The sequence below is a fragment of the Mobula birostris genome, chromosome 6 (assembly GCF_030028105.1).
Source record: "Mobula birostris isolate sMobBir1 chromosome 6, sMobBir1.hap1, whole genome shotgun sequence".
Taxonomy (NCBI): Eukaryota; Metazoa; Chordata; class Chondrichthyes; order Myliobatiformes; family Myliobatidae; genus Mobula; species Mobula birostris.
Window position 1 is genome coordinate 51,050,870 of NC_092375.1, and position 22,743 is coordinate 51,073,612.

The 22,743-nt window shown below is 38.6% G+C and overlaps 1 protein-coding gene across 5 annotated transcripts in view; it reads right to left on the minus strand.

Annotated features, from left to right (window-relative positions):
* sytl5 (synaptotagmin-like 5) overlaps window positions 1-22,743 on the minus strand; it is a 204,821-nt gene that overhangs the window by 13,381 nt on the left and 168,697 nt on the right. For all 5 annotated transcript variants that reach the window (XM_072260486.1, XM_072260482.1, XM_072260483.1 and 2 more), the window contains 7 exons: window positions 19,662-19,734; window positions 18,574-18,691; window positions 15,238-15,344; window positions 13,388-13,492; window positions 8,126-8,304; window positions 5,903-6,005; window positions 2,993-3,154 (listed from right to left, as the gene is read on the minus strand). In XM_072260486.1, the coding sequence (XP_072116587.1) occupies window positions 2,993-3,154; window positions 5,903-6,005; window positions 8,126-8,304; window positions 13,388-13,492; window positions 15,238-15,344; window positions 18,574-18,691; window positions 19,662-19,734 (847 nt within the window). The remainder of the gene's footprint in view (window positions 1-2,992; window positions 3,155-5,902; window positions 6,006-8,125; window positions 8,305-13,387; window positions 13,493-15,237; window positions 15,345-18,573; window positions 18,692-19,661; window positions 19,735-22,743) is intronic.

Consider the following 22,743-nt stretch of genomic DNA (forward strand, 5'->3'; position numbering starts at 1 on the left):
CTCTAGTTGTCACCCCACACAACTCAGTGGAAAAAGCCTGATTGCATTTACATTATCTATACCCCTCATAATTTTGTATACCTCTATCAAATTTCCCCTCAGTCTTCTATGTGGCAAGGAATAAAGTCCTAACCTATTCAATCTTTCCTCATAACTCAGGTTGTTCAGTCCCGGAAGCATCCTTGTAAATTTTCTGTGTACTCTCTCAACCTTATATAAACCTTTCCTGTAGGTAAATTGGACACAATACTCCAAATTCAGCCTCACCTACATCTTGTACAACTTCAACATAACATCCCATCTCCTGTAATCAATATTTTGATTTTTGAAGGCCAATGTGCCAAAAGCTTTCTTTATGACACGATTACCTGTGCTGCCACTTTTAATGAATTATGGGCCTGTATTCCCAGATCTGCCCTCCTCACTGCCCTAATATTCTCTGTGTAAGACCTACTCTGGTTGGTCCTACTGAAGTGCAACACCCTGCAGCTGTCTACATTAAATTCCATCTGCCATTTTTCAGCCCATTTATCCAGCTGGTCCAGATCCCACTGCAAACTTTGATAGTCTTCCTTACTGTCCACTACACCCCCAATCTTGGTGTCATCTACAAAATTGCTGACCATTGATCTAGATGACAAAAAAAAACACTGAACCCAGCACCGATCCCTGTGGCTCTCTACTAGACATAGGCCTCCAGTCAGGGAGGCAACCATCTACTACCACCCTCTGGCTTCTCCCACATGCTAATGTCTAATCCAATTTATTATCCACGTTAAAAATAATTTGCTCCTCACATCACCTTAAATGGATGCCCTCTTGTTTTAGACATTTCAACCCTTGGAAAAAGATATAGTTTGTTAACTCTATCAAGCCCTCTCATAATCTTATAAACCTCCCCACAACCTCCGCCGCTCCAGAGAAATCAACCCACATTTATCCAATCTCTAGTTATAGTACACGCCGTCTAATCCAGGCAACATCCTGGTAAACCTCTTGGGCATCCTCTCCAAAGCCTCAACATTCTTCCTATAACGAGACAACCAGAAACTGCCTAACTAGCATGTTATAAAGCTGCAACGTAACTTACTGACTTTTGAACTCAATGCATTGACTAATAAAGACAAGCATTCCATATGCCTTCTTAATCACCCTGTCAACCTTAACAGTGTATTGTCTCTTTGCATTTGACCAATAAAGGTGCAACACTTCACTTTCAGCCTGATTAAATTCCATCTGCCATTTTTCCACCCATATCTGCAACTGATCTATACCCTGTTGTATTCTTTGCCAGTCTTCTACACTATCCATAACACCATCAATCTTTGTATTATCTGCACATTTACTAACCCATACACCTACATTTTTATCCAGGTCATTTATATACATCAGAAACAGCAGAGTTCCCAGTATAGATCCCCGTGGAACACCACTGATGACAGACCTCCAGCTGGATTGAGTATCATTGACCATTACCCTTTGCCTTCTACGGGCAAGCCTGTTCTAAATCCTAAAGGCCAATTCACCATGAACCCCATGAATCTTCATCTTACTTATGAACCTCCCATGAGGGACCTTGTCAAATGTCTCACTAAAATCCATGTGGACAACATCCACAGCTCTATCTTCATCAATCACCCTTGTCACCTTGTCAAAAACCTCAATCAATTTAAAGCTAATAAGACACAAAACCATGCTGGCTCTCCCAAATTAGGCCATGGCTATTCAAATGTTCATAAATCCTAATCCTAAGAATTCTCTCCAGTAACTTCCTTACCACTGACATGAGACTCACCAGTCTATAATTTCAAGGTTTATCCCATGCTCCTTCTTGCATAATGGAACAACTTTAGCTACTCGCCTGGCCTCTGCGACCTCGCCTATGGCTAGGGAGAACACGAAATATTGGTTTAGGCTCTAGCAATCTCTTCTCTTGCCTCTCTCAAGAACTTGGGGGCATATCTCATCAGGCCTTGGTGACTTCCACCTTAATGCACTTTAAGAGACTCAAAACTAACTCAGCCTTTACCTTGAAATGCCCTAGCAAATTAATATGCTCAGCTCTGATCTCCCTATCCTCCATGTCCTTCTCCTTGGTAAATACTGATGAAAAATACTCATTAAAAACCTTACCCACGTCCTCCGCATCCAAGATAATGTTCCCCCCTTTAGCCTTGAGTGTTCCTACCCTCTCCTGAGTCATCCTGTTTGAGTATGTATAGAAAGCTTTGGGATTCTCTTTAATCCTACTTGCCAAGGATGTTTCATAGCTCCTCTTGGCTTTTCTAATTTCCTTCTCAAGTTCTTTTCTGTCTTCTTTATAATCCTCAAGGGCTCTGTTTGATCCTAGATTTGAAAACTTTACAAACTTCTCCTTTTTCTTCTTGACTAAATTTATTTCCTTGCTCGACATCCAACATTCTCTTACCTTACCATCCTTCTTACTGCAACATACCTGTTCTGTACTCTACACAGTTGGTCTTTAAAACACCCTCCACATACCAGATGTGGACTTGCCCAAAAACAACTGTTCCCAATTAACTCTCCCTTAACACACTTGTAATTTGCCTTTTGTTCCCTGTTGCACTTTTAGCAAAAGAGCAAACAATGCTTATATCCAAGTAGTGTTTTTCCCTTTATCTTCTATCCCAAATAGGTTAGAAAATAATTAAGGATTTAAATTGCTGCTAAAGTAACATTTCCTGCCCAAAGTTGGGCCAAGAACATATTATTGAAGTTTTATGCCTGAGGCAAGTACTGTAGTGTTGTATAGGTCACTGGCTGGAGGAGAATAGTTCCTGTATTTCTGAACTCCTGAGTGTTTAAGAGATCAAAGTTCTTATTGGACTCAAATTATTTGTTTTAAATTGTATGCTAGGGATATATCAAGTGATAGGTCTAGACAACGTCAAAGCTGAAAGAACCACTTTGACCTCAGCCTATTCCTATCTCACCCTTAAACTCTAACATAAGCTTTGGCATATAAACTCACCTTAGGCTGCAGGAGAAACCAATCCTCAACTTGCTTTTCAATGTCCCAGGAGTCAAATGGTATCTCCACTTCACCCAGGAAGCTGTTCCGTCCAAACCTGTCATAGTGCCAGACAGAGACTTGTAGAGTCCTCGTCTCCAGTTGTGTGTGATTAATTACATACTATAAAAAGGTAATTTACAGATATTAGTTAAGGGACATAGTCATCGTGAAACAATCTGAAATTCTACCATTTCAAACCAAATAAAATCCAGAAAACTTAAACGTTTCTCAGAATATATCCTCAAGCTTCCATTAAAAGTGTTTTGCTTGAACTGATTACTTTATTTTGTAAGTATTGCAAGTTATCACTCATGAGTATAGTGTAAGACCTTCATGAAAATGAGTTGAAAGTTCGATTTATATCCCACAAATTTACCTGATATGATGTTCTTTCTTTTTTATTGAACAATGATAGTGCTGAATGCCCCCCAGTTGTACAAAAAGAAAAATCTAAACACATCTTTGCCACAATTGAGATGTTAGAACAAATGATTCTTTTTTTAAAGATAAGCATCCTATTAAACAGATTAAAAAATAATAGATGTTGGATCCCAAGAGTCTCTAAGGGCCCACTTGTTATGTTGCATGTGGATGTTTCCTGAATTACACCAGCTGTATTTGGGAAGCGATGTTGAAAATGGGTGATTACTACTCCACCCACAACTTATTTACACATGCAAAAGTTCTGTAACTTATTTACACATGCAAAAGTTCTGTAACTTATTCCAATCATGAAACATAATTCAGCATTTACCAATAAGGCGGAGTAGGCAATCACTATGCTCATCATCCACTCTATTAGGCATCAATTATCTCCTTTATGGCTGTTAAACAGATGCTACCTCCGTGTCCAGTTTCCAGAAAAAATAAATATTCTCAACAAACTAAAATAAACAATAGCTTAACAAGACAAGTGACAAAGAAAATACAGCAGAGGTTCAAAGTAACAAGTGAATTAAAAGACCACAGGTCATAGGAGCAAATTAGGCCATTAGGCCCATTTGAGCCAGCTTCACTAATTGATCATGGCTGATCAATTTTCCTCTCAACCCCATTCTCCCACCTTCTTCCTGTAATCTTTTATAGCCTGACTTATCATGAACCTATCAACCTCTGCTTTAAATACGCCCAGTGACCTGGCCTCCGCAGCTACCCATGGCAACACATTCCACAGATTCACAACCCTCTGGCTAGAGGATTTCCTCCTAATACCCATAGAGGGCTATGGGTAACCCTAGGTAATTTCTAAAGTAAGGACATGTTCAGCACAGCATTGTGGGCTGAAGGGCCTGTATCATGCTGTAGAATTTCGATGTTTCTATGTAATCTCCATTCTATATGGATGTCCCTCTATTCTGAGGTTTTTCCCTCTGGTCCTAGAGACCTTCAGCATAGGAAATATCCTCTCCACATCCACTCTACCTCGGCCTTTCAACATTCAATAGGTTTCAAAATGATTCCCCCATCATTCTTCTAAATTCCAGCAGAGACATCAAACAACTCTCATATGATAAACCTTTCATCCCCGGAATCATTTTTATGATCCTCTTTCAAACCTACTCCAATAGCAGCACATTCTTTCTTAAATAACAGGCCCAAAACTGTTCAAATACACCAAGTGAAGCCTCACCAGTGCCTTATAAAGCCTCAGCATTACATTCTTGTTTTTATATTCTAGCCCTCTCGAATGAATGCTAACATTGCATTTGCCTTCCTCATCAGTGACTCAACCTGCAAGTTAACCTTTAGGGAACCCTGCATGAGGACTCCCTAGTCCCTTTGCACCTCAGATTTTTGAATTTTCTCTCCGTTTAAAAAATAGTCTATGCTTTTATTACTTTTACCAAAGTACTTGACATACACTTCCCAACACTGTATTCCCTCTTCACTTCTTTGTCTATTATTCTTATCTGTCCTTCTACAGACTCCCTGCTTTCCCAACACTATCTGCCCATCCACCTACCTTTGTATTATCCACAAACTTGGCCACAAAGCCATCAATTCTATCACTTAAATCATTGACATACAACGTACATAAAAAGCAGTCCCAACATTGATCTCTGTGGAACACCACTAGTCACCGGCAGCCAACCGGAAAAGGCTCCCTTTAGTCCCACTTTTGCCTCCTGCCAATCGGCCAATGCCCTATCCATGCTAGTACCTTTCCTGTAATACCATGGGCTCTTATCTTTCTGAGCGGCCTCATATGCAGCACCTTGCCAAAGGCCTTTTGAAAATCCAAGTACACAAAATCCACCAATTCTCCTTTGTCTATTCTGTTTGTTATATCCTCAAAGAATTCCACAGAATTCGCACACAAAAGTTTCCCTTGAGGGAAACCATGCTGACTTTGGCCTATTTTATCATGTGCCTCCAAGTACTCTGAAACCACATCCTTAACTCTAACATCTTCCCAATCACTGCGATCAGACTACACAGTTTATAATTTACTTTCCTCTGCTTCCCTCCCTTCTTGAAGAGTGGAGTGACATTTGCAATTTTCCAATCCTCCAGAACCAAGGCAGAACCTGGCAATTCTTGAAAGATCATTTCTAATGCCTCCATAATCTCTTCAGCCACCACTTTCAGAACCTTCGGGTGCAGTCCATCTGGTCTAGTGACTTGTCTACCTTCACTCCTTTCAGCTTCCAAAGCACCTTCTCCCTAGTAATTGCAACTGCACTAACTTTCGTCCCAACACTCTTGAATTTCTGGCATACTGCTCAGTGTCTTCCACAGCAAAACACTGATCCAGTTCACTCGAAATAAATAATTGAATTAAATTTCTATAATTTAGAAAAGAAGAATGAGCATTTCCATAACGTAGTTGGTTAATGATTTGATTATTTATGAAATAGAAAGACAAACCCTTAATGTTTCATTGAAAACTGGATTTGTGGTATTGGATTTGATCTTGGTCTTGCGTTTGCTTTGACGAGATTTGTCTGGGAGGAGGTACATCTTCACATAGCTGGAGGTGAAATAAAAATCAGTTCTGAGAAACAATTAAGCTACTTGAAGTGAATTTATCAAAAAGCACTGTACAATTCTACAAGTTTGTAAATAGTTATGAATAGAACTGGTCCTCAAATTAGAGAGACGTGTAATGAGAAAACTTCCGGACTAGCATGTACCTGTTAGAGAGAGCAAGGCTGGCAGGATTAGGGATCCTGGTTTATAACGGATATTGAGATTCTGGTCAGGAAAAAGACAGCACATTAAAGTATAGGAAGCAGGAATCAAGTGAATCTCTTTGAGAAGAATTGATGTAGGAACACACTTAAGAGGGAAATCAGAAGGAGAAAGAAAAAGAGAACATAGGATAGCTTTGGCAGGTAAGATAAAGGAGGATAGTAAGAGATTCTTTAAGTAGAGTAAGAGCAAAAGAGTAACTTTGGAGAGAATAGGGTCCATTAAGTATCAATATGATTGTCTATTTGTGGAGTTACAGGAGATGGGTGTGATCTTCTCCACTGTATTTATCATGGAGAAAGGTTATAGAATTTAGGGAATTCAAGGATGAAAATTGTGCTGTATTGAAACATATCCCTTTGCAGAAGAGATCTTAAAGCACAAAGGTGGATAAATGTCCAGGCTTGACCAAATCAGAGATATACAGCACAGAAACAGACTCTTTGGCCCAACTTGTCCATAGCAACTATGATGTCATCAGAGCTGACCATATTTGCCTTTAGCCCCAATCATTCAAAACCTTTTCTATCCATATAAATGTCTGAATATCTTTGATATCATCATTAGCCATGGGTGAGGTACCAGAAGACTATAGGGTGGCTAATATTACTAATGTTATGCCTTTATTTAGGGCTGCAAGGACAAGCTAGGAACTATGGCTGCTGAGTCTAACATTAGTAGTTGGGAAGTTAACTGGGGGAGGGTGATGCTGAGGGACAGGATCTATCTGCATGGGACAAGGCAAGGACTGATGGAGAGTCAACATGGCTTTGAGCCTGGAATTTTCATCTCATGATTTGATTTTTTTTAAAAAGGGGAGACCCAAGAGGATTAAATGATGACAGGGCCATAGAGCATGTCTATGTGGACTTTACCAAGGTTTTTGACAAAGCCCTGCATGCATGCGTGCAAGGAGTCAGAAGGTGGTACTGGAGGCACAAGAGTCTCAGCCTGAAATGTTGACTTTACATTTCCCTCCATTGATGCTGACTGACCTGCTGAGCTCCTCAAGCATTTCCGTGTGTGTAGCTGTGGTAATAGGGGTCTGTTTTTCAGATTGGAGGCAGGTGACCAGTGTTGTGCTGCAGGATCAATGTCGAGCCCACTGTTGTTTGTCATCCAAATGAATGATTTAGTGGACAGTGAGGAAAGAATCGAGGATTACAAAAAGATCTGGATTGAGGAAGTGTGTCAAGGAATGGCAGGGTGCTAGAGAGTGTTATAGAGCAGAGGAATATAGGAGTGTCGTGGCAGAGTTCCCTGAAAGTGGCAACAAGTGGACAGGTGGTGTTTGGCATGTTTACCTTCATCAGACGGGGCATTGAGCACAAAAGTTGAGACATCATGACAAGACACATTCGGAACGATTGTAAGCAGTTCTGGTTGCCTAGCTTTAGCAAGGATGTCCTGAAGCTGGTAAGGTTCCAGAAAAGATCCAAAAAGATGTTGCCAGGATTGGAGAGCCTAAGTCATAAACAGAGACTAGACAGGATGGGGCTTTTCTCCCCTGGAGGTTAGGAAGCAGAGGGGTGACTTTGTGGAGATTTTGTGGAGACTTTGTGGAACCTAAATTTAAAGGGGACCTGAGGGGCAACGATCTCCACCCTACACATTTGACAGGGTATATGGGATGAGTTGCCAAAGGAAATAGTACATGGGTAAGAAAAGATCTGAGGGATACGAGTCAAATCCACACACATGGGACTAGCTTAGTTTGGCACTTTGAGGAAAAAAAAATTGGGCCAAAGGGCTTGTTTCTGTGCTGTAGAGTTAGACAGTTAAAACAATACTGAAGAGCTATTGTGATTTGGAACAGTTTGACCCAAATGCCTTGTGATATTTTTATTTTAATTTGAAAACCAAGCTATTTCTTCACATAAAAAGGATATTATTACTTACGGATCAGTTCTCTGCTTCTTCTCATCAGCAATAGCTAAATTACGACATTCTTTCACAGAGATGCTTAATGCTCCACTTCGGTAGCTGTAATTGATTCCAAGGAGAATTTCCCCACTGATGTTTACATTGCCATAATCTCCAGTTTCACTGTAGACACTCATCATGCTATTTAAACTGGTCTGAAAGAAACAATTAGTGTCAACAGGTGATGTATTGAGGGGTTTTGAAGTTTAATTAGCATGTTACTTAACATTCAGACATGGCAAGAATGAGGCAGAACATCAGATGCATCTCATTATTATAAATGTAATATGAACCAATCATACACAACTCCTTTATAAGGATAGCCCTTGTTACAAGAAACTCAAAGAATCATACTATTGAATTGTTAATATATCTATCATATGATAAAGGCATGGGTATACAGGTTGCAAATCTTAAACACTTAAGAAAATGAGCAACCTTTTAATTTTTATGTAACTATATATAAGAAAGTATCCACTACAATAGTTCATTATGATCTAGAGGTCAACAATGAAATTAACCGATAATGTTTTTGTTTACTGCGTACATAATACTGCATACTAATGCTTATTGCCTGTGAACTAGAACTACTACATTAAGTCCTTGGCTAAATTTTCAATGTATTTTCAAAGATAGTGCAGCTGAATTGTGGATATGATAGATAAACTTGCAGAAAAGTACCATTTTAATAACTAGGGTAATTCACAAAAAGGAAACAGTTGGCATGTTTTATTTGGAACAGATGGGTTAAACTACAAACACTTGAAGGAGACTAGTGTTGAGATTGCAGGGGCCCTGGCTAAAATACTTAAAATGTCGCTGTCTACAGGTGAGGCGCCGGAGGATTGGAGAGTGGCTCAGGTTGTTCCGTTGTTTAAAAAAGGATCGAAAAGTAATCCGGGAAATTATAGGCCAGTAAGTTTAATGTCGGTAGTAGGTAAGTTATTGGAGGGAGTACTAAGAGACAGAATCTACAAGCATTTGGATAGACTGGGACTTATTAGGGAGAGTCAACATGGCTTTGTGCGTGGTAGGTCATGTTTGACGAATCTATTGGAGTTTTTCGAGGAGGTTACCAGGAAAGTGGATGAAGGGAAAGCAGTGGATATTGTCTACATGGACTTCAGTAAGGCCTTTGACAAGGTCCCGCATGGGAGGTTAGTTAGGAAAATTCAGTCGCTAGGTATACATGGAGAGGTGGTAGATTGGATTAGACATTGGCTCGATGGAAGAAGCCAGAGAGTGGGGGTAGAGAATTGCTTCTCTGAGTGGAGGCCTGTGACTAGTGGTGTGCCACAGGGCTCAGTGCTGGGTCCATTGTTATTTGTCATCTATATCAATGATCTGGATGATAATGTGGTAAATTGGATCAGCAAGTTTGCTGATGATACAAAGATTGGAGGTGTAGTAGACAGTGAGGAAGGTTTTCAGAGCCTGCAGAGGGACTTGGACCAGCTGGAAAAATGGGCTGAAAAATGGCAGATGGAGTTTAATACTGACAAGTGTGAGGTATTGCACGTTGGAAGGACAAACCGACGTAGAACATACAGGGTTAATGGTAAGGCACTGAGGAGTGCAATGGAACAGAGGGATCTGGGAATACAGATACAAAATTCCCTAAAAGTGGCGTCACAGGTAGATAGGGTCATAAAGAGAGCTTTTGGTACATTGGCCTTTATTAATCAAAGTATTGAGTATAAGAGCTGGAGTGTTATGATGAGGTTGTATAAGGCATTGGTGAGGCCGAATCTGGAGTATTGTGTTCAGTTTTGGTCACCAAATTACAGGAAGGATATAAATAAGGTTGAAAGAGTGCAGAGAAGGTTTACAAGGATGTTGCCGGGACTTAAGAAACTCGTTACAGAGAAAGGTTGAATAGGTTGGGACTTTATTCCCTGGAGCGTAGAAGAATGAGGGGAGATTTGATAGAGGTATATAAAATTATGATGGGTATAGATAGAATGAATGCAAGCAGGCTTTTTCCACTGAGGCAAGGGGAGAAAAAAACCAGAGGACATGGGTTTAGGGTGAGGGGGGAAAAGTTTAAAGGGAACATTAGGGGGGGCTTCTTCACACAGAGAGTGGTGAGAGTATGGAATGAGCTGCCAGACGTGGTGGTAAATGCGGGTTCTTTTCTAACATTTAAGAATAAATTGGACAGATACATGGATGGGAGGTGTATGGAGGGGTATGGTCCGTGTGCAGGTCAGTGGGACTAGGCAGAAAATGGTTCGGCACAGCCAAGAAGGGCCAAAAGGCCTGTTTCTGTGCTGTAGTTTTCTATGGTTTCTATGGTTTCTAACACTTAAAAATGATGCCACTAAATCACCCCTTGGTGCATTGAAGTCGCTTGCTCCATTCCAGGAACATAATTAGTCTGTGGCACATGGGCCCTGTTGTTAGATTGTGGGTGGGGAGGGGGGCAGTGGTGGTGGGGGGGTGTGGAATGGTTCGGAATGGATGGAAAGATAGTAAGCTCTGAAAGTGATCAAAGGGGATGTCAGAAATCATAGAAAAAGGATCAAGTTGGAAAGATAGATGCTGCATCTATTGTTTTAGATGTCCAATATTGGGAATGCTCCAAAATAACCATTAAGGTAGTGCACAATTTATCATTTTGATAAATAGAATTTTGTTGCAGTAAATTTACTGAATCAAAAAACACTATCCAGAATGGTTCATAACTGAAGTTATTAAATAAGTTCAAGGGGGTTTTAGGATTTCTTAAATAAACTTGGATTAACAGGTGAATGTTCAAATTAACTGCCTGAGTCCTCTTATATGGCCCAACTGATTTTTACTCCATTAATTTCTCCTATGGGCAGATGATCTATTAGCATACTGTAGGTATGACGATTATTTACCTTTCATACACATTGATGATTTCATTCGTAAAAAGCTTCAAACCATTTAGGAATTTAGAAGCACAAAGCATAGCTTTTGACTTTTGTGGTTGTCTAAAATTTATTGACATTTTTGGCCTTTCTCTCTGTTTGCAGGGTATTATTTTCTTGTCTAGACTTGAAAGCTTTACCACGATCATTCAAAATGATTTCATAAATGTTCAATTGCAGTATGAAGATTTGTTTTTCTCCTCACTTGCAAGGCTCCCATCTAATGTCTAGCATCAAGAACTATTTGAATAAGTTAACATAAAACAAACTCAATCTTCTGATTTAGAGGTTGATTTTGAGCTCTCTTTTAGACCTGAAAGTTATCAACATGCAAACGAAGTGATGAAGAAATTAGTTATTTGATTCAGCTTTGTGCTCACTGCTGCTTTCATATTGGGTCTGTCCTACATTTGGGGTGTAGGAAGGCTGTACAAAGAAATGAAAAGATAAACACTTCCTCTTAAGGAAGAAAATTATTTGCCTCCTGTGTTGCAAAGAGTGATTGATTATTGGTTGGAAAGATAATAACAAAGGGAAATGAAGTAGTTAGCATGTAATTCCAATCACAATTGGAATTCTATAATGAATAGCAAATTCAATATTTATCTTGATAAAATAGAAGCTAACTTGTTTGAAGTAGCATTTTACTATGCCAACAGTTCATAATGGTATCAGTCCATAGGCTTATAAAGATTAATTCCCCCACTTCAAAGAAAATTAGTTGTCAGCTAACCTAACAAGGTTTGGTCTAACATGAAAGTTTAGCAGTCAAAGAATATCAAAGTTGCTCTACTCTGCTCAAGGAAAATAATATTTTAAATGCATACACTTTCACAAAATTATTAATTGGTACAAAAAGACATGATTTAATATTGACCCATTTATTCTTGACTGAAAACTGTTAAGTGATTCAATGAGATACATATTTATTAGCAAAACTGTGCTATCATACCATTTATTATAGACTGTTTAGCCTTTGGCTATCTTTCATGGAAAATTTAGGGCTGTCCTAATCTTTGAAATAATGCAAATAGTCAAACAAATGGAACACTTAATTGCTGTACAGCTCTAAAAAAAAATGACGAACGGTATCTGACATTTAAAGAATGAACTGTTTTGGTTCATAGGTGATAGGAGCATTTAATCTCTTCTACCCGTAGATGTTATGCCCTGGATGTAAATATTTTGAAAGATTGTATTTCCTGAAAAGTAAGTCATTATGTTTAAAGGTATAATTGTAAAAGAAAATGGTAAGAAACAGATGGCCCAGTAAATCTGAAAGCAAAGCAACTTACGGTGTCTGCATCGTGATCAGGTACATTAAGGAATGTCCACTTCTTGTCAGAGCTCGACTGGGAAAGCATTACAGCACGTGGCAATAATTGAAGAAAAATACAAAGACATTGCAGAGTGATAGTAAGCAAACAGCATGGCAGTAAAAGGAAGGCCTCCACTGAAAGTGGATTTGCATAAGGGCAAGATTTTCAACATTAATACATTTGAAAAGTTATTTGGAATAAAAGGAATTCAGTCACATTTCAAAGGTGCAGTTTCTTGTGAAAAGGAAAGGTTTTCTAAAGCAGTATATTAAAGATGCTAACATGACATCTAAAATGAAATCAAAATGAGCCCATCTTTCTTCTCTTTAAATGTATTCTCAATAACCCATTAATACTTAACCAATTTACAGTGTAAATTACGAGTTAAATTTAAGGCGGCAAAGCACTAATAACACAACCAAGGGAGAAGAGTTTTGTTAATCATTGATAAAGATTTGTTTTGATAATCATTAGCACATTCTGTAGTGGTCACTTGGTTTCTCAGTTTCCTTCTACCAAAAAATACAGACTATGAAATTTTCGATAATTGTTTTAATCTTTTAGCACATGTATATTTATTTAAAACATCCCTTTTTATAAACTATCTTTGATGCTGTTTGGGTTTGTTGTACTCCATTCACTAACATGATCTATATCCAGAGCAGTGATGTAATTCAGCTCATTATTTTTTCATTATATAGTTATGATTGTGTGTAGATTAGAAATCTATGTTTAGAAGACATCGGTACAGTCTATATATTTACAAACAGTTTTGTGCTGAGTGAGAATTGCTTTGGAACTGATCATATACATGGTGCACTGTCTTAACAGAGGAGACCCTCTCTTTACCATCTGAACTGTTAGTACATCTGAACCATGTTCTAGGACATTAATGAGCACTACATAAATCATTAGAGTGATCAACCTACCATAACAATAACTTTATCATTATTAAAGATTAACACAGTAATCTACTGTGAATAGTAAGATTCAATTGATATCACAGACATTAGTTTCAAACTTACTACAGAAAACCCACTTCCCAGACTGGTTCTCTCACTGTTTGGGCGATACATAGAGACCAAATCATCAATGTCTTCTTCATCAAAGTCATCTTCATCAAGGTAATCCTGTAAGTCATGTCATATAGTGAATATAAGAAAACTGCTTTTGATATGACTTTCTGTTTGCAATAAGGTGATATGGATTTAAGTTTGTTAGTTAATATTATATGAGAGCAAGGCCAAAAAATATGACAATCCATTTTAGATTTTCCCATTTAAGATGGTACATTTATCTCCCCTGACACAGCCCAATGCAAAATCCTGGTAAGAGTAAACAGTGCGCTGATGTTAGGTAACCAGAAGCTTGAGCCACTATAGCTATCATTGTGCCAGAAATAATAGTCAAAGCTAAGAATACAGTATTATTTTGCTATTTTCTTTTCAGTGAAAACTCAGAACTTCATTTGTTAAATAACCAGAAGTTACTTAAGGTAACCTACAAAAAATTCCATTCTTGGTAATAATTAGTTAGTATGGAAAATCATTGACTTTAACCAATATCTATGGAGTTCGATGTTGAAATAGTAAATGCAATAATTTTAGCTGGCGCTCAGTGATCTAAGCAGTCTTAACATTTAAGTGAATGCTAATGTTTGCATTGAGTCACATGTATAACCAATCCTTATTAAACTGTTGTATTGATTTTAACAGTGGTTGGTAATGTTTTTCACGTTCATGAGATGAGAGTTTAAGAACATTAAAGAAAATTGTAGCTTACTCAGCATAAACAAGAGGCTAAATGGGCCTCAGGTGTTCTAACAGACAGTTAGGAGAACAATTTTCCTAACTCTGATCTGATCATTAGCTGGATGCCTGGATAGTTCAGGTGCATCCTTAAGATGGCTGACCACATCACATAATTAACTGCCCATGGTGAATTCAAGCTAAATCTCTGCTCTTTGATGCAGGCTTATGAAGGTGTCAAGGTAACTCATAAATTCTAATGAGTAAGAGAACATTTAAAAGTACACGACAAATAAAGGTGAGTAGCACGTGAACACACCTTCATTTTAGGAAAATGCATCTTCAAATTCTGAATCTAGTTCCACCACTTGTATTGCATGCATGGTGGTGTCATAATAGAAAAATACTACAACAGTGTTATAATCATTACTGTATTATTGTAGCATAAGATTTCAAAGTGTTTGTACAATTGAAACCCACTTCCAGAACCAATATTCTGCCAAACAGATCTACGCTATGAGATTCAGCCATGTACAGGTGATTTACTTTGGGAACCCAAGTCAGTGCTTATTGGGCTGCTTCAAATAGATCTGGACTATAGACTTTGCCCCAGATAATATGTCATGAAGCATTCTCTCATAATGTATAAAGTTCAAAATATCAAGGTACACTAACTTGGTATCTTTATAATTAGAAGGAACAAAAATCATCAAAAATTATTCAAGTGGACAAAAGCAGCACTACTGTCAAAGAATTAGCAGGAGAAACTTATCATTGTACAAAAATGTATTCAATTCTACTATTAGCTGTTCAATTCACTTTAAAAAGTTGTGAGTATGATGAGGTATTTGGTTACTCCAGATAGAAAATTATACCAGTATGTAAAGAAGTTTTACGTTTTAATTGAAACTGGTTTTTGGATGATGATAGGATATCAAGGGAATTAAAATTGTGCATCCCAGAAGTTACAACTCATGATATTCCCAGGTGACACTGTTTTTAGTTCCATGGTTTATAAATTAAGATTTTTTTGAAAGTCAATTACTTTATTCTATAGAAGAACTATCTTGCAGTAATCATGAGGTTATAAGACATTTGTACATGAATGATTAATCTGTTCAACTGACCGTGGCTTCATTGAGACCTCTAGGGACGGATTTACATCTGAGGCTGACTGAGTCCTCAATCCCTGATGCACAGGATCCACTCAAGTCCAACTCAGATCTGCTTCGATCTGTACCAACGCAATCATAATATTAATAGATAAATCATGATTGTCCTGATTGTCAATTCCCTTCCCCCCCCCACAGTCTTACACAGTTATGCCAAAAAAGCACTCATATCTGACAGTATTCACTTTATGCAGAATCTGTAAGTCAGCACAGATATACATGTTGATAATTTTACATACATGTTTCTCAGGATGTCTGCACCAAATCATTGTGGCTCTGCAGATGAGTTAAGTTGCATGTTTTTGCAATTACTTTGGCCAGACTAGAAATGCTGTTTTAAAAGCTTTTCTATGTATGTGTGTTCTAAATTGGATCAAGTGGCATTTGGATGAAGTTAGGTCTTCAGTCTTTCCCAGGCCATGGCTAGGTTGATTATGTTGCAAGACTATTCTCAAGTAAAGGAAATACTTGTGGTAAGTAGTGATTACTGTCAAACTTCCAACTATCCTTGCATTTCTCCCAAAGTCCTGTCTGTATCACTTGTGAAACTGGAGTTCATTTTCTGAATATACACTAATAGAGTAGTATTTTGCTTAATGATAAGTTTAAATACACCACTTGTAATTCTCTAATCATTAACATGTGGGTTTGAGTGGTTAGGGCTACCTTTAGTGACACAGGCTGGAAGTCAACTGTTCCAAGTCATGTGGAAGTTGGTTGAATAGAATAATTTATTCTGGCTGGAGGTCTGTGACCAGTAGTGTTCTGCAGAGATTCATATTGGGACCTCTGCTGTGTATGTTTTATATAAATGATCTGGATGAAAACATAGATGGGTGGAGTTAGTAAATCTGCAGATAATATAAAAATTGGTGGTGGTGTGGCAGATAGTGCAGGACTGGAAAACAGATATAGATCAATTGTAGATATGGGTGGAAAGATAGCGATGAAGTTTAACCCAACCAAGCGTGAAGGGTTGAACTTTGAGAGACAACATGTAAAGAGACAGTACACTGTTAATGGCAAGAGCCTTAACAGTATTGATGTGCAGAGGGATCTTGGGGACCAGGTCATGTCTTCCTGAAAGTGTTTACACAGGTTGATAGAGTGGTAAAGATGACATATAGCATGCTTGCTTTCATTAGTCAAGGAATTGAGTTCAAGAGTCAGGAGGTTATGTTGCAGTTTTAAAAAATTTTAGTTAGGCTGGATCTGGAGTATTTCATTCAGTTATGGCTGTCTCATTATGGGAAGGACGTCCAGGATTTGGGGAGAATGCAGAAAAGGTTTACCAGGATTGCTGTGTAGATTAGAGGGTATGTGTTACAAGGAGAGCTTGGATCACAGCAGCTACTATGGCTCAATCAAATGTGCTATTGTCCTTTTTAAACATATTTTTTAAGACCACAAGACCCTGCTGGTTATTAAGAACTTAAGTATTCCCGGTCTACCCCATCAGCGAGTTGCTGGTTGGTAGAGAAACTGAAGGAGCTGAACTTGGTGCAGATCATGCTGCTGCCTGCATTAGAGTCATTGGTGTGCGAAGGAGCTGTGCTGTCCAACAGCCAGTGAAGGCTCAGTCACTTTCCTTGTGATCACAAAACTCTGTTGGCCATTGTTAATGTGGGATGCTGCAAGACCGTTTCACTGATTTAATGGCGGACTGAAAGGGCAGGTGGTACATGGCCTTAGCTGTAGCAAGGACGCAACCTCAAGCTGCAGTGTCTCCTGTTTACAGCCACCAGGAGATGGGTGTCAGAGTCAGTGTGCTCCACCAGAGGCGGTGTAGCGTGGAGTCCAAACTGGAGTTGCTACTGCCCCGTGCTCACTCGGCAGAAGACAAGCTGCATTGTGTGTGACTGCAGATTTCTGCAACATTCATTGACTCGGGGTCTTGGACTATATTTCTTTTGTGTGTCGCTGTATTTTACTGATATCTACCATGTGCTATATGTGCCTTGTGCTCTGTGTTACTATTGGTTCTGTCTTGCACCCTGGCCCCAAAGTAACACTGCCTTGTTTGGCTGATTTCATGGATATTCATGTATGGCTGAATAACAATTAAACTTGAATTTGACAAACTTGTGTTGTCTTCTCTGGAGTGGAGAGATATGATAGAGGTGTATAATATTATGAGATACACAGATAGAGGAGACAGCCAGTATCTTTTTCTCTGGGTTGAAATGTCTAATACTATGGGCGTGCTTTCAAGGTTAGAGGGAGTAAATTCAAGAGAGATGGGCAGGGCAAATACAGTAGAGATGTTCATTAGACCCTTAGAAAAACAAATGAATGTGCAGGAAACAGAAGGATATAGACATTGTGTAGGCAGCAGGGATTAGTTTTGTTTAATAATTTAACTAGTTTGGCACAATATTATGAGCCAAAGGGCCTGTCCTGTGCTGTACAACTCTGTTTTATATTTTAGTGTTGTGGGCAAGGTTACAGTTGAGGACTCTATTTACAATCATTATATTTCCTAGATTAAGTAGTGAAGAAGAATAATATTGCTTTGAGAGGAAGAAGAGGCATTTTGTTATACTTTGGGTAGAAAATGAAGCTAGTTTGTAAAGGTAATTTTGTCTTCAGTGAAACTATTTTGCTGAAAAATACGTTAGAGCAACTCCCTGGAAATAAGTACTGTCTTGACAGTTAAAAATATCACAAGTAATCGATCCAAAAGAATATAACCATAATGCAGACCAGTATGGTTATCACTGCACTGCAAAGGACTTTCCAAGCCCTTTTAAAGATTGCAAAGACACCATATAAAGGAAATTTTCCACCCATCGCATCTTCCAACCCAGTTAGGGAGTGGAAATTTCATTGAAAAACTGAAAATTTCGTTAATTTATTTCAGCTATTTTCAGCTTGAGGTACAGGAGGCTCAAGTCCCACACCATCAGGTTCAGGAACAGTTTTAACCCCTCAACCATCAGCCCCTTGATCGAGTGGGGATATTTTTACTCACCCTGACACTAAACTGATTTCACACCCATGGACTCACTTTTAAGGACTCTGCAACTCGTGTTCGCGATATATATTACTTATTTATCTATCATTATTTTTCTCTTTTTTTCAGATTTTCATTTTGTTGTGTTTGCACATTGATTATTTTTCTGTCTTTGCCATGTGCAGTTTTTCATTGATTCTATTGTGCTTCTTTGCACTTACTGCAAATGTCCACAAGGAAATGAATTAACTTTGAACTTTGAATCACTTAGAATCTCAGCCTTCAACTTGACCTATACAAGCATCAGTTAAGAATCATGGCATAGTTATTGCACAAACCTGATGAAATTGAATATTTTGAAATTGCTATTGTAGGCAGAGTGTGCATTCCCCTGGACAGGCCCTCAGTCACACTGTTACTCATTGATAGAGTGTCAATATTTTCTGTAGATCTTGCCTGGAATCAAAGTATAACATAAATTACAGCAAAATTATTTTGTTGGAAAAACTTTTCGATAAAAATGTTTTGTTTAAACTCTTTTATAAGTCACAATGATAGATAGTGCTTAACAGATGAGAAGTGTGTTTTTTAAACTTTAAAACGTGCTTTCAACATATATGGAATTCTGTGGAATATGCATCACAAATGGAGTACTCAGTTCCCAAACTTAGCAAAGATATCTGTATTCAGACAATTTTACCATTTAAATCCTTCTGACCTGCTGTAGAAGTAACATGGGCAGATATTCATATTGGTCATTGTGTGAGGTAACAGTCCCTTGGACAGCTGGAATATCCAAAGTGGGAGGAGGTGAGAAAAACAGTTCAAATTGATTGCTGTCATCTGTCTATTAAATATTTTCACTTACTTTGCTTTAAAATTTGTAATATTGTTTTTCTCAATTCACAATCGTAAGAATTCCAATGCAAAATAGAAGAGTCAGTTTTTTTCATCCCCTTTTCATGACCTAATCCAGACATCTCATCTTTTTCTACACAAGCCCCATTCTTCCATTTCACTCTTGAATCAGCAAGTAAATTGATATGTTCCAAATCAGCAGCAAATACATGTGCTTAAATCTAAACAGTAAAATGTTATTTTTTGAGAGGCAAGGGATGTTTGTATAGATAATATATTTTTTCCTCAAATGCAAGACTTCCAACAACATTAATTATCTTCCACCAAGAAGTAGATTAAAACAACATTGCATTTACTGCTTACCTAGCAAATATCTAATTAAAATCTGATATTAAAGCATTGATTTCACAGTTATACATAATATACACTAATGCAGGAACAGTAGTAACATCCATCAAGCTTATGAAAACTCCAATAAAGAATTAATCTGAATGCTTAACAAGACTGGATTTAATTTTCTTTTATTATATTCTCAATGTGAAGTTTTGGAACAAAATGTTCAATTTACCTTCTTGCCATAATCTGATACAAGGCTTCGTTTACTGGATGCTGGTGAGACTTGTGATACTGGTGTAGCCATCCTGCAGTGATTAACAAACAGAAATAACTATCAGCGACTACTTGAATTGTGCTGGCCTCCATTGTAAATGAAGTAGCCAAAAGACAGCTTGGCAACGACTACAAGCCAAGCTCTAACTTTTACAATGTTTTACTTTTCAGGAAGGATTTTTAGAGAATTTGGCTTGCTGTGCAGTGAAATGGCACACTTTCTATACTTGTGACGTGCACCAAATACAATCCTGGTGGCTGGAGCTATACGCCAGGATTTCAGTACAATTTGCCTGCCACAGATTCTGCCTGATATTTAATATGAAAACTGCTGATCATACAGGTCTACATGTACGCTGTTGTTCTGGCATTCTCTATCAACCTGCTGCTCCAAGTGTTTTGTAAACAAGGTTTAATGCTACCTGTCCAGCTTCTAAATACAAATGATGAATAAAGGCTATTCTGTCTGTGTAACCTCCCATAGAAACCTAGGGTGTTCTCTCCAGATAATCCAGTTCATTTTTAAATAAGCTCAGAATTTTTTACTCTGTTCACTGCCCAGACAATTATTCCAGGTACTACATTGTTTTACATGTAGAAGTGCTTCCTTGAATTTGTCTCAAATGCAATACACTTGTACTATTTTAGCCTTCCATCCTGCATTGGTGGTTTAACTTGGGACTCAACTAGCATTTTCCATAGTATCTGAAATACCACAGTATACACTTGCACTTTCCTGGAACCTGTTTGGCATCACTGGAAAGTTATCAGGACTGTAAACTGCATCCCTACTCTTATGAAGCATAGAAACATAGAAAATCTGCAACACATTACAGGCCCGTCGGCTCACAGTGTTGTGCCAACCATATAACCTACTCTAGAAGCTGCCTAGAATTTCCTTACCGCATAGCCCTCTATTTTTCTAAGCTCCATGTACCTATCTGAGAGTCTCTTAAAAAACTCTATGGTATTCACCTCTACCACCTTTGATGGTAGTGCATTCCACGCACCCACCACTCTCCGTGTGAAAAACTTACCTCTGACATCCCCCTTGTACCTACTTCGAAGCACCTTAAAACTATGCTCCCTCATGTTAGCCATTTCAGCCCTGGGAAAAAGCCTCTGGTTATCCCATCAATGCCTCTCATCATCTTATACACCTCTATCAGGTCAACTCTCATCCTTTGTTGCTCCAAGGAGAAAAGGCCAAGTTCACTCAATCTATATTCATAAGGCATACTCTCCAATCCAAGCAACATCCTTGTAAATCTCCTCTGCACTCTCTCTATAGTATCCACATCCTTCCTGTAGTGAGGCGACCAGAACTGAACACAGTACTCCAAGTGGGGTCTAGCTAAGGTCTTATATAGCCTCACGGCTCTTGAACTCAATCCCATAGTTGATGAAGGCCAACACTTTCCTTTCCATTCTAAGCAACACTGTCAACCTGCACAGCAGCTTTGAGTGTCCTATGGACTTGGACCCCAAGATCTTACTGATCCTCCACACTGCCAAGAATCTTACTATTAATATTATATTCTGTCTTCAAATTTGTCCTACTAAAATGAACCACTTCACACTTATCTGGATTGAACTCCAACTGCCACTTCTCAGCCCAGGTCTCACTGAAACCTCGGACAATGCTCCAGACCATCCATAACACCCCCAACTTTTGTGTCATCAGCAAACTTACTAACCCACCCTTCTACTTCCTCATCCCAGTCAATTATAAAAATCCCAAAGAGCATCACTGGTCACTGTCCTCCATGCAGAATACAAACCATCCACAACCACTCTTTGCCTTCTGTGGTCAAGCCAATTCTAGATCCACAAAGCAAGGTCTCCTTGGATCCCATGCCCCTTTACTTTCTGAATGAGCCTTGCATGGGGAACCTTATCAAATGCCTTACTGAAATCCATATACACTACATCAACTGCTCTACCTTCACCAATGCTCAGGTTCTGCACTTATGAGCATCTTCATGCTGAATCCCTGAATAATGTTCTGAGAGACCATGAAACAAATGATACAAGTATTATTTATTTCATCAACACGTCTATTTAAATACCCCCAAGTTAAGTTTATAGCTTTCACCCAGTACAGAAATATCCTCATCCAAAGTAATGTCAATCAGTACCTTGCCTCTCAACTGTTCTGCATTCTTTGGCACAACTTAATACCAATTCTTTCTTTTCATTGCCTTCAATTAGTTCTAATTTTACTCATTTATTTACCACCTATTATTAGGGAATCAGAATCAGGTTTATTATCACTGACATATGTTTTGAAATTTTGCTGGCAATGGAAAGGAAGAATTGTGCCAAAGACTGCAGAATGTTTGAGGGACAAGGTACTAATTAACATTACTTTGGTTGGGGATATTCCTGTACTGGTTGAAAGCTATAAACTTGACTAGAACATTTTTATATAGTTGTGGAGAAGATCAGAGAGAAACTGATCATTTTTTTCTTAAAGCTCTCTTTCAAAAACCTGAACAAAGATTTTAAATGTGGAGGGCTCATAGGCAAGAGAGATGAACATTTTTAAAAATATAATTTGAAGTAAAATGTCAGTGAAGAAGTGCTGCAGTGTCCAAATGGTACCAGGAGGAAGTTATGTGGTCACAGGCTGGCCAGAAATAAGGGAGGAGGAGGTGACTCTTACAGCTCAAGTGACCCTAGAGAAAGGGGAGAGGATCTGGACGTTGTTTCTAATCTCAAGTGAAGGGGGGAGATTAGCAGAAACTGGAGAGATACTAGTTTTATTAGTTTAAGCTAAGAATCAACTTTTTGCCTTGCCTTAGGTCAATCCCAGCCTCCATGCAAATTCCACACAATCAGCACTATTCACCATGTGATCATGTGGGCTTCCTCCTATGTCCCAAAGGTGTGTATTTTTAGATTAAATGGCTACCCTAATTTGCCTCGGGTCTATATGCCTCCCGGTAGGACATCAGATGTGTTGATGAGAATGTGGGGAGGATAGAATACAATTAGCATGGGCTTGTTATAACATGGATGCCTAATGGTTGGCACAAACT